General features: G+C 41.8%; 1 protein-coding gene across 8 annotated transcripts in view; it reads right to left on the bottom strand.

Moving 5' to 3' along the window:
• Positions 1–13,224, bottom strand: part of dip2a (disco-interacting protein 2 homolog A) — a 77,047-nt gene that overhangs the window by 24,398 nt on the left and 39,425 nt on the right. For all 8 annotated transcript variants that reach the window (XM_035676294.1, XM_035676301.1, XM_035676300.1 and 5 more), the window contains 4 exons: positions 9,626–9,697; positions 4,774–4,893; positions 4,564–4,683; positions 491–760 (listed from right to left, as the gene is read on the bottom strand). In XM_035676294.1, coding sequence (XP_035532187.1) covers positions 491–760; positions 4,564–4,683; positions 4,774–4,893; positions 9,626–9,697 — 582 coding nt within the window. The remainder of the gene's footprint in view (positions 1–490; positions 761–4,563; positions 4,684–4,773; positions 4,894–9,625; positions 9,698–13,224) is intronic.

Consider the following 13,224-nt stretch of genomic DNA (forward strand, 5'->3'; position numbering starts at 1 on the left):
CTGATGTTGAGCAAAACTGCTTCACCTCTGGACCGACTGGATGAAGTTATTGTTTAACCTCTTGGTCACAAACAATATCTACAATAACCAAGCCTCTTATGATGATTCAACTTTTGTGCAGGAGGTTGATAAGATCGCATCACTGCCATGTTCTAAAGATGTTAACTTTTGAGTCTCAAACTCATCTATAAGTGCCTGCATAACCAGGCCCCCAGGTGACCTTGTAGTTCCATTAACTACAGAACTAAAACTGAAACAGTCTTATGTTTCAGTCATATTTTAAAGGCCCATCTACGGACGGACATTGCAAATTAGCCTAGGCAATAAATGCTGTGGTGGTCGCTCTGGCATTTGTTTACGCTACATACTTCTAAAATTAAATAAATGAATAAATAAATGAGAGCACTGCATCAATTAAAGATGCGACAAGAACATACAGATCGTCCAGCTAAAATGTGATGGCGTGTGATACTGCGTGTGTGTCACTGACCTAGCTGGGTGTGTGCCATGAGATCGGCCAGTGCGGTAGCTGCGGCGTTGGCGTTGAGGGCTGCGTGGGCAGTGGTGTTGGTGGTGGTTACAGATCTCCCTCCCGGGTGGGATGAGGTGGATGACGCGGAGGATGAGGTGGACGAACCCTGGATGACACGGTTAAACCAGTGCTCAACGGCTGGGTGGCCGTGGCCCTGGTAGGGCGTGGAGGTGGCCAGACGTCCCTGCCGGCGCAGCGAACCCTCGTCTTCCGACGCTGAGGAGGTGTCTGTGTTTGACAGGTCAAGACAGGGCAGCGTCACAACAGTGGACAAAAACCAAGATGGTAAAACTGGCAATGGATTTATATGATATGCTGATGATACATTACCCTACTTATACATACTGGATAGAGTACATATAAGCTGGTAGGATGGTCAAATGATTTCAATGAGAAGTTGTTAGGCGGAGGGATGCTTGTTTTTAAATGTCATATGGCTTTGCTGCTTTGTATTTGATATTTGATTGCCTATAAAAGTAGCCACAAACACACAGGCATAAAGACAACCCACTGCAACTATATGTAAACTATGCATGATTAAGTGTGATAGGCTTTGACAACAGACAGACCATAGTGTTTTTTATATTTGTAAACAACAAGAACATGGAACATGTGGAAAACAGAAGGTTGTGTTTTTACATACTAAAAGTACAAACTACTAATTTATATGTCTACAGTAATCATTGCTAGAAAACTAGGCAGCTGAACTTATAAATAATAAATGATCAACAATACATCTCATGTATGTTTAATGACAGTCCTCACAACAAAAAATGTTTTTAGTATGTCAGTGCATTTACATATTACCTAACATGTACTGGTATTCCCACTCACTTCAAAAAACCAAACAAGTACAATACATACATACTGTGCTATGAATACAATGCATACAGAAACTGAAATAGCCTAATTAAATTTCCCGACATAATATTGGCATACCAAAATAAAGCTTTGCTAAATGGAGTGTATGCTTAAGTTATTATGGCTTGGACTCAAACCCAGTCACTGATGATTTTACTGCCTCTCCCTTGAGGCAACTGTGAGCAGTTGGTCCCAGTAAAAATATCCAAAACAGGAACAACTTCAAAGCAAGGTAAAGATCATTCAAAATGAACACATTCCATTTCATCTGCCAAGCTCCCAGAAATGCATGTTCTTTCGACAGGATCACTGAAGTTACACAAGAGCAGGCCAATCTGAGAATTGCATTCTGCAAAGAACTGAGTGCAACGAAAGGGCTAAACTGGCTTAGGCATCATCCACTTGAGAAAATGAAAATGCTCAAGTTATAAACAATTGTTTTTCCAAATACCAAGAAAGGTCACACTTTTCCCCATTATTCATCATTGATGAAGTAAACAGCAGTGCCTGCTCTTCAGCCCGTGTAGAACTCATTCACACGTCTCAAAATATTACACTGAAGCATATTTTACAAAATAAACCCTTAATAATATGGAAAACCTATCCCAAGTCCACTAAGAGGATGAGAGAGAGACAGAAAACAGAGATTAAACCTGTGTGTGATCACCACGTGCCTGATTATGTTATCTAAACTAATGAGCCTTCATGTGATTAATCTGCCTTCTAATCACTCACAGTAAGAAGTTACGAGTAAATTCCATCAATTGAGAAGCTATTAAAATCACTGTTACTTTCCTCAAGCTTTCTCGTGGCCTTGCAGAGGCTGTCAGAGGAAGGCTGGAGGAGGTTTGATTATAACAAGCTAAAATGTAACATCTCTACATCCAGCAGACTCATGGGGGTTATCTCGCATTTATGATTCTGTTTGTTATTCCTCTGCCTCTCTCCAATCTCTCCCTATCTCAGTAACCTTGACACAGTTACACAGAGGGAGAGGCAAAGAGTGGGTCAGAGAAAAAAAGGCAAAGAAGAAATAGAGAGGTAGAAAGAATAGGAAGGAAACTTGAACAGCAAAGGAGGCATTAGTCACAGATAAACAGACAAAAACAAGAATAGATAGTTGAGCATGAGTCAGAGAAAGACAGACAGTGATGGAGGGTTTGGGCGCAGGGAGAGATATAAAAGAGATAAAACCTTAGATCTCAGTTATTCTTGTGCAGCAGTTGAATATTCTGTTCAAGCAAACCAATACATTTATATTAAAGCTTCAGCCCAGCAATTAAAAGCTTTAGCTGGCCTTTAACTGACCTCTTGATTGAAACTGGCTGAAGCAACATCCTAATGGTTGGTGCCTATAGTGGATATTACTACACTGACAAAGGTTCAATCTATCCTTTATCTATGTTTTATAAACGGTAAATCACTTTTAAAGTTGACTTATTAAGTACAATAAAAAACTAAAAACAAGAAAAAAGAGGCTATACAGCGGAGCTTTGAGCTAAATGCCAATGTCAGCAACATGCTCACAATGACAATGTTAACATGCTTACATTTAGCAGGTATAATATTTACCATTAACATGTTCATGCTGACATTTGCACACTAAACACAAAGTAAAGCTGAGGCTGATGGGAATGTCTCTAGTTTTGCAGGTATTTGGTTCTAAACCAAAGTGCTGGACATTCAATCATGAACCTGATGATGTAGGACAAGTCAAGGTATCACCAAAGTGATTATAATTCATGCTAAGAGGAACATGAACGTCTGAACCAAATGTCATGATAATCAATCAATGTGAACCTCGTAGTAGCGCTACAGGTGAAGTCAGAATATAGCCAGAAGTTTTCTCCTATGGGGGTCAAGAATGTCTGTACCATATTTCATGGCAGTCCATCTGGTAGTAAGTCCGGTATCAATGTGGATTTTGCATGTTATCCACGTATGAGTTCCAATATTGTGTGTATATCGTCTTAGATTATTGGTCTGTATATTGGCATTAACTATATATTGTTTGTAAAAGGCTTATTCCATTCCATCATGTCACATTGTACTGAATGACAGGTCTGGCAGTATGAAAATGATTTTGCTCACATTACTACTGGTTCTTCACAATCAGTCAGTAGTCAGACACGTAGTGTGTCCAGATGTAAACCAGCCACTGCAGATTAGCAAGATAAGAGATGGAAAAGGAGAAAGTTAATCAGTATAAAACGTGCGCTAAATACAGACTCCAACAATACTGGGAGCTCAAAATATTAGTCTACAGCTGCATTATCTCACTAATGGCCTTAGTCCTTTCTGTCCCCAGATAAACCTTCGCTAATGTAATCTCATGAATTCTGCCATTCAAAATCAAATAACAGACAACATGTTGAAATACATAACACGACCACGCCACTGTGTGCACACCTGCCTATGTACCTTGTCCCAGTAGATTACAGTAGATCACTCAGAGTGACTGAAAACAACCATGAAGTGGCCCCCTCCTTCTCCAGTTCAAACCCCAATGTCTGAGCTCTTAATCCGGTTACTCGCTCCACCGCTGTGTCCTCTCTCTTTAACTAACACATGAGGCTCTAAGGCCCCCCACCAATTAACTCTTATACACCAATGATAAAGCCACTGCAGGGTTTGAGATACTGGCAGGTTTTCTGCCATCAAATCTTACACAGATATCTTACTGACTGACTTGAAGATGAAAGCTATTTGGCTAAAACTAACAACACAAAAAGAGCTTTTTGGGCCGTGATAATCTCATCATTAAAGAAGCTTCAGAATGCAGTAAAATGACAAATATTCAAATGAAGTGGCCCACACAATACAAACTGTTATAAAAGCAGGCGAAAGGTCGACATTTGGAGACTATGTTAAAAATCTGATTATGCACCCATTATGCAACTCATGTGGGAAGGTCTGCCTGGGAACAAAATGGTGAGAACTGAGTCCTTTATAGTCACAAAGAATGGACACATTCATCAAACTGCACATTTCTTTCCAGTAGCAAATGCGTGGCAACATAATCTTCGATTACTGGACGCAACAGAGTGTCATCTTCCTACACCCCGATGCTCATGGGAACACATGTAAACAACTCGGCGTGAGCATAAACCAAGGCTGTGTGCACAGGATAAACCTTGCCTTTGGCCAACAGTGGGTTTAAAAGGTCTCACCTGGCGGGGTGCATGCCTCAACAGAAGACTGAACTAACACAGATCGTCTCTTGGAGGGCATTGGCATCTTCCTCTCTTTGTACTTTGCCAAAGCTGCTTGGACGGCTTCTGTGTGCAAATCTGAGGGAACACATCAACACAGTTTACCATCAGCATAAAAGATAAGCACAAGGCATTTAAAACTCTCAGGCAGCATAGACACATGATTACCAGATCTGAAGCGTTCATCCCGGGTGTTGGCGGCCCGGGACTTGTTGTGTTTGGAACCTGGGAGAACAGCTTGGGAGGATGCCTGGATCCTGTTGTCAATTTGCAGAGAAGGATCTACACCTGCAGAGAGACAACACCAAAGCAGGGAGAGGACAGTTCATAATAGGATACAAACAAAAGTTATATCTTCCTCTAATGCTCAAATGCAGAAATATCAATATCCGAAATATGAGCACATACACTCGTTGCAGAATGTGCCCTGGACATAGAGAAACGTTGCTGAATATTGCTCGACCAGATCAAGTATCCGCAAGCTTAATGGTAATCCCCTACTTAGACTGCTTTCTTCTAATACAGTAGCTTGGAGTTGAGAAAGTATTCACTTTAATTAATCCTGTCTCTCTTGCAGCTTTCCAGCTGCCTCCCAGCTTTCCAGCTGCCTCCCAGCTTTCCAAGGGAAGCAAATGCAAATCACACACATAACAGAAAGGAGGTGATTAAGCACCATGAATGTCAAAAAAGACAACATCTTTTAACTAGAGCGTTCTAAAATTATCAAACTCTCAAACGTGTCAACCTCTCAGCGCTGTGGATGACGGAGGCAGTGAGTCATCCTTTAGCTTATGATTAGCTAATTCTTATTTGAGCTTCATTAAGAAACTAGTGGTTAGTATCAAAGGGGGAAACCCAAGACTAAGTCGTCTAAAATAAAGTCACGTTCAAGCTCAATTAGTAGTCTTCTACCACTGGCTTCACTACTTCTCGTGCACTCATACTGATGTATTTGAAGTATGTATGAAGGATAAATGTAAAGGAGAAACTGATGAGCTTTTATACCAACACACAGAGGACTACTAAATGAGATGAATATAATTTTTTTGTGTTTTGCACATTAAAGAAATGCACATTAAAGAATCTCCCATTACTTGCTTGTATTTCCATGTTGAGTAATGAAAGGCCTTAGCAGTTATTTTAGGCAAAGTTGAAGGACAACTGAAAGACAGAATCCGTACTGTAACTCAGAAATACAGCCGACCGTTTTATAAGGTATATTTTCCTGGGACAAAGAGGAGAATAAAGTTTAGAAGGATGCTTCTGTAGTTCTGTGGCTCAGTAAACAATAGCAACTAGAGTCTAGAATACCAACACAGCCTCCTGCCAGTTTCCACGTGCACTTGAAAGATTTGTTCCAACTACTGTCTAGTTTCTTATCCATGAACACTGAATGGTGTGTACTTACAAATATACACTAGAGCACAACAAAACTAAATACATTGTGACTCGAAAACACCATAGGCTCAGGTGATGCTATACAGGGAACTAAATTAAACAGAAAATTATTTTAATTTACATAAAAATATATTTTTTATTCCATTTAATTCAATGAAACTAAACTTGCTAACTGGATGCATATGCTCAAATATGCTTTAACAGAGACATTAACCCCTGCAAAGTGCCACAAATCTGTGACGGTAGGCAAGAACCTCCACTGGCCATGTTCCCTGCATGAGTATGATGAGATGCTTTTATGCACACTGTTTTTCTTTTGTTGGATGCCTACCACTTTTGGACGCTTCCCTCCCCAAGAGAAGTGTTTTGAACAGCTACAAAGATGAGTCATTTATACAAAGAGAGTACAACTTTGAGTCTCAGCTGTGATTTTCCAAAACATTCAACCTAATGACACAGAATGACTAAGTGCGAGGGACAGTCAGTTCAGCCAAACGTTTAGGGGGTCAAAGCTGCTCTTCTATCATTGGCTACCAATAGAGACCAGGGCTGCACGATATGGTAAACATATTGAAATTATTTTGATAGATGCTGTGATTGCTGACTGATGATTCACAATTAGTGGGAATGATCATTTTTGCAATCACAGTTCTAATTTCCCCCCCCCCAAAAAATAAAAAAACTGTTAAGATTGTGATGATGTGACATTTGCGGGGGTTTGTACCAAACAAACATGTTTTCTTACATCTGGGGAACAAGATGTGTAGGCCAAGGAATCTCTGCAGCACTAAAGTATGTCATAATAATGCTGTTTTGTCACACATTTACCTTCATCAAAAAATTGCAGCTTTTTGCGATTTTGATATTGTAGAGACTTAGTTGAACTAACAGCAATTTTATTAAAATAAAAAATAGCACCCTTTGCGGAGGTCGAATGTGACTGGATTTACAGTCTCACACAACAGAGGTTTCATAAATCCACAAGTGGGTGCCAAAATTGACAGTGTATCTAGAAAGCCTCTATGACTAGACTGTGGACAGCTTTGAGGTTGCTGTCATGTTGCAACTTTTACTGACCTGTGACCAAATGAAGCACACAGAGTGGCGGCCTTTTGCAAGTAAACACATTAGAAAACAGCCTTTTCTACCACTCCACATTCAGCCAGCCAGCTAGATCCAACAGCTAGCTGGCTGGCCAGTCAGACACCCAGCCAGCCATCAGCTCGTCCGGCTTTTCAGCGGCAGCTTAGTGGGGATCAGTGAGCTCCACACAGTCAGCAACTCTCAGACAGCAGCAGCACACACACTGAAATGCTGAGCAACATTCACACACCCTTCAACTAAATTGACTCAATAACAAGTTTCAAATATTACACAAGCTTTAATAAGGCCTGAGGACATTTAAGGACATAATGCATTGGAGTCTAACACGCACATACACATATAGCATCCCGTGAGCATAAACCCATCAATATATGCTGGTCCCCTATATCGCTCTGACAGCCCAGTCACACAACAGCCTTTCCCCAGCTCCCAGAGGAGACAGGTCTATAAAACAAGCCAGGACACCAGACCCGGTTGCTGGGCAGAACACTCTTCAGAGACACACCATGCTGAGCCAATCAGAGGTGGGCTCCGTCACAGCAGATGTTGTTATTGGTTCACCGCAAACCCAGATGAATTTTTAGCACCTGTCTGATGCCAACATTTACCCGTGTGGCGGCTGATGACACGTGTGTCGTGTCTCACTTTCTTCAGAGCAAATACGCTTCGCTAATGACTTAAATCAAGTTCATAGTTCTATGACATGACATTACATGTGCTTAACACAAACAAGTGGATGGGAAGCTCAGTCTGAAACCATCATTCAAGATCAGATCGGGTACACCTGTAAGGTACAGAAATCCCTCTACAGAGGTTCTGATAAACAGTTTGGCTTTGATAAACTTACATTCATAAGCCAACTTTTCCTAAAAGTTTGACCTCTCAGCATGGTAAACACAATTGGAGAGCTTGGAGAGCAATTATTTACTCTCCAAGCTCACAGTGAAACCCAAACTCAATATAAACAAAGGAAATTAATCCACACTCTCAAGATCTTAACTTGGCTTTGTGCACCTACTTTATTGCACTTGGCACATTTACAGTCCTATGACAATAATGAAATATAAGGCAGTAAAACAGCGTATGAAATTATGTATGGAGTTCAGAAGAATACAGTCTCTCGGTTTACTATTTTAACCTTGCAGCTGTTAAACCCTAACCCACTGATTCATTGTGCTGGATGGATGTGTCATTAATTCCCAGCACAGCCATGTGTTGTATATGAAGCATCTGACCCACTCCAAAGCCCATCCATTTGTGCCCTATAGCTATCATTTCCCTTCTTTAGTTGAACTGAATGGATCTAACAATGAAAGACAGATAACAAGGAGGGAGAGGGAGCAAGAGAAAGGCAGAGAATGAAGGAGATGATCCGCCCAAGTTAAATAACAGGCCTGCTAACTTCAGTGGAAAGCCTTGAACGAGCGGCCCACACCAGACTGGTTTCCACTGAGGCTTGGTGCTCTGATAGCAGGCCAAACCAAAGACTGCCATAGACCCTGGATAGAGGACGGAGAGGCATGAAGCATACAGACAGCAACTCCTCTCTGGGATTTACCACAAACCACCTCGACCTTATAGTGTGCCCGAGGCTGCCGGGACTCACTGACACGACTGAGCTTAAAATATCTTGAAATGATAGATAAATGCATGTAGCCCCCCTACAGAGTCCACAGCCATAGATAGATAATAAGTAGTAACAAACAGCTGGGAAACTTTACACTCACAGCCTAACACAGAATAGCAGACTCAAATACACACAAACTAGCGATTAAAAGAAGAAAAACATTTATCTGAGCAAAATCACATCCTATCAAGGGCTTAGCATTGAGAGTATGAGAGCAGCACAAAAACATAAAATAAAGAGCGAATCAACAAGTCATCATATTTACAATTCCATTACAGTACGTCTTCCTTGCCTTTGTTGGTGAGCACCTATTTTCATTTGGCCTCCACACATACTGTGTGACATATGGCTGACGCACAGATATGGCATTAATAACAGACCCAGGGGTCACAGGACCACAGTTGAAGTCCTGACCTGGAGAACCAAGGACACACCAGCAGACATATCTTACCACATGAGTAAAGTATAGATGTGTCAAAAGCCTCCACAGTATCCTTAATGACAACTTTATGACCATGTGATGTTCCATCTGCTATCTCTGATATCAAGAATTTACTCCGTTTAAAATATGCAACTTCTGCAGGCAACTTCTGAATTGGTTTTGGCTTTGCTTTTATACTTTTTTTATGTTGTAGGATTTTATTTTTGGATTTTATCTTTTCTCAGCCTTTTGTCTCTGCAGGCTATAATAAGGTTTGTTTTTATCTAAAAGAGTAAAATGTGTATACAAAGCTACTCCTATAATCATCCTTATTCATCCTTATAAGATACTTTTTCTTATTCTGTTTGTTCTTTAAAGGATACTATGCCAACCTCTATGCTAACAGGCAGCCAGAGTATAGATAAAACCTGTTCTGGACGGTACATTTCCTGCAGGCCTGTGTGTCTTACCTTGTATCTGTGGGATGTACGGTGCCAACAGCTTGCCTCTTTTCTTCTCATAGCCCTTCTGAGTGATGTCTCCTGTACAGACAGAGACAGAGAATTACCAGCAGGACAGACAAAGGACAGGAGAGAGAAGAAGGGGGCAGAGCAGGATGAGTCATTAGCTCAGCCGTGCCCTGGGTGTGTGTGTGTGTGTGGGTGTGTGTGTGTGTGCGCACAAGTGCCTCAGGATCACACTGCCGGGCTGGTTACACTGGCACCAAGGGGCACCAGAAGAGGGTTGTGGTAGCAGATGACCAGCTCTCTATCTCTCTCTCACACACACACACACACACACACACACACACACAGGAAGTGACCTTGTAGTCGTTAGAAGTTACGTCGATAGATACCGGAGCGCGCTGAAGTTCCTTCTGAATACTTGAATGATAACATCGACAAGGCAAGGGGCATTTAAAAGATCATTTGTCTGGTGCGTCTGGAACATTTTCTCTCCAAGCATTTTTACCAGAAGTAAAAATACTGCTGATGTCAGCATGAACTGAATTCGCCACAGTTGTCTCCCCACACATAATTAAAAGGCGGTCTGTTAAATAAGATCTAGCTGCATGTTATTTTAATAGCCCTATTTGTAAGGAAGTACACGCTTTTCCAAGCCTGGAACTTAACTACAATAAATGAAGAAAGAGGAAAATGAGGGCAGAGGGAGATATAGGGTGAAGCAGTACTATGGCTCTGTGGATGCAGCAAGGTCTATAAGCTTAACTCTGATAATTGTCACTAGATTTCACATTAAATACACTTTACTTGACTGATTTATACGATGAGTTGAAAGAAGACTGGTCCATTCCCAGCCACAGGGTGGATTGCTTCACTAACTGCACAGAGTATATAAATGGCTTTTTATTGCCTTTTTCCAAGAAGAAAGAAACCAGCAAAATACAGTATCTTTGCAGTGTGGCATCAAAGCTATAAGAACTGAGCTCATCTCTAAATGACAGCGCCACCAAAATACCAAAAATGTTAAAACACATGCATATCCACATGGGACCTGCTCAAAAGACAGAGAAGTAGGTCACTGACTAGACTGTTTTGGCTGCTTGTGGTTGATTTGGGGATGTAAAATATGGCTGTGTTTTTGCATATCAGCTGTGGGCTGAGGCTGATGGGGTGAAGGCTGGCTCTTTGCAGACAAAAGATGTATTTATTAAATCAGAGGTGCTGTCAGTCAGCTCTCTCTAACACAAAAAACGAGTATGTACATGACTATGCTCCCATGTGATCTTTAAAGATGGACGTAAAGAGAAGTACCGGCAACAAAGCTGTGAAAGACAAAAAAAATGTGGGAAATATGCCAGTCAAACAGCCAGGGCTGCAACGAGTGTCAAAGTCAAACAGCCACTTGACATGACATATATATTGTTTTGGCCCGGAAGCTAAAAGTCCAATGAATAGGTATCACACTGTGTCCTTTACATTAATCTCTACAAGCTCTCAGTGGGGGTCATCAGGGTGGAGGTCAAGTGAAAAAGCAATAAGTTCAATAGGACTACAGAACAAATGGATTAAAATCCTCCCCATGTGACCCCATTTCTTCATCTCACCATGGGGAATACTTATTTTGTTTGCTCCTTATAGATGTGTCTAACCTATATTAATTCATAAAAAGCTGTTTTCCCCCCCGTCGTACAGTTCATCGTGATATTGACAGATCTTTTATTTAGCTGTGTTTTTAAGATGTATTTTTCCAAAATTTTGTAAACAGAATATTCTTGATTTATCTTTGGTCCATGAGCCTCTTGAACACAACAGTGTGGTAGTGTGAAGGCAGGTGTTGTTGGTCACACTGGTTGCCATGCTGCCCGCTGGTCCTGAGTCACCAGTAACAGCTGAATGCCCGCACTGTTAAATGTCCAGGAGAGCTGGAGGCTAACAACAATACAGCGCTGTCCACAGGCCGAGCCGGCTGACCTGACACTGACTCTTTCTGGTGATAAGTGTCTCTGTTTGTATGTGTGCACAACAGTATATGTCTGCGTGCATGCCAGCGTGTCTGAGTGTGCGCGCCACAGCAGCCAACCAGCCTGACAACCGCACAATAGAGGGTTATTCTCCGTGGCAGCTCTAAATTTTGGCTAGCAGCCTCGGTGGCCAAGCGGCCCCTAGCCCACACTGATCCATCACGTTATGTCTCAGTGAAGCTAATCTTTTGATCTGAGAACAAACAGCTTCGTCATTAAATATGGAGGAATGAACTCAAGCATTCAATGGTAAACAATGACCCTTACCAAAACCAAAAAAATGTGATTTGAAAAGGATCGGAATATCTCCCTGTGTGTATGAACAAGTGTGTCTGCATATGCTTGCACATACATTTGTCTGTGCATGTGTGTAGTTTTATGTATTCACAGACAGACACTCCATTCCCCCTCTCTGTTTGAGCTTTGAGTGCATCCATAAGGGAAAAATGGGAGGATCCAAAGGTCAATATCTGGCCTGCCGCCTGGGGAATAACAGAGGGGTTAGTGGTATGCAGGGAAAGAGAGTAATGGAAGGATGTATGCCAAATTGCACAGTCACATGAGACAAGCTGTAGCTTATAGTATATTTACAGCTGAGTGCGAAACACTTCTTATACCCCCCCCCCCTTCACCCTTCAGCACTGACTACAGGCTTTACCATGTAATTGAGCTGTAAAGAAAAGGGAAAGGGTATATCTCCAAACAAGCACCTGAGGGAAGAGGGTGTGATGGGGTGAAGTAAATAAAAACTGAGAACGAATGTGTCAAAGAGGGAGATGAACCAAAGCACAAGAGGGAGGGGTGAATCAGAGAAGAGGCATTTCTCCTCTCACGATGGTTAAAACATCATCAGGGGCTCAGCTGGAGGACTGTTTCTTCCCTCAGCCGGCATTCACCTTCATCAAAACCCACCTCCTTTGTTGCCTCCCATCCCTCCACTCTAACCTCTTCACCTTCGTCTCAACCCTCAAGGGCTCGCTGTCCACACACACTAAACATTCTGGTCATCTCTTGACCTCTCTTTTTAATTACCTGCAGCAGTTCTTGCTGAAGGGAAAAACACAGAAAGAACAGAAGGATATCATGTCTGACGTCCACACTTTCAGGGGTATGCTGGTCTTGTGACACTAGTCTCCTTCCATCCGAAGTGACACGATTTCATTTCCCAGAGACAAGAAGCATTTTCATCTGGCACATCATCCAATGTTGTTACCGTAAACATTCCTCTCACCCGACACCAAATCCAATTTTCAAAAGAGAGACGGTCAATCTTGTGACACTCTGAGGAGTGACAGCGAGAGAGCCTGCTATCCTCTGCTTTGTCTTATTGACTTGAACTGACTGATGGCTATTGAATATAATTGACTGATGGCTATTGAGTGGAGCTGTTCCTCCAATGAGGCCCATTAGAGAATTACCTAGCATATGCCCAGACGGAGCTCTTCAATCAGGAGGGAAATACTGAAACACAGCACATTCCCCTACAAGCTAGCACAAACACATTAAGGATCGATAATGAAGCTCTGAGTGAGGATGCTAAAAAATTCACATTTATACATCCACACCGTCTCACACACACACACA

This window comes from Morone saxatilis, unplaced genomic scaffold (assembly GCF_004916995.1).
Source record: "Morone saxatilis isolate NCDOM2014 unplaced genomic scaffold, NCSU_SB_2.0 Contig5, whole genome shotgun sequence".
Classification (NCBI taxonomy): Eukaryota; Metazoa; Chordata; class Actinopteri; family Moronidae; genus Morone; species Morone saxatilis.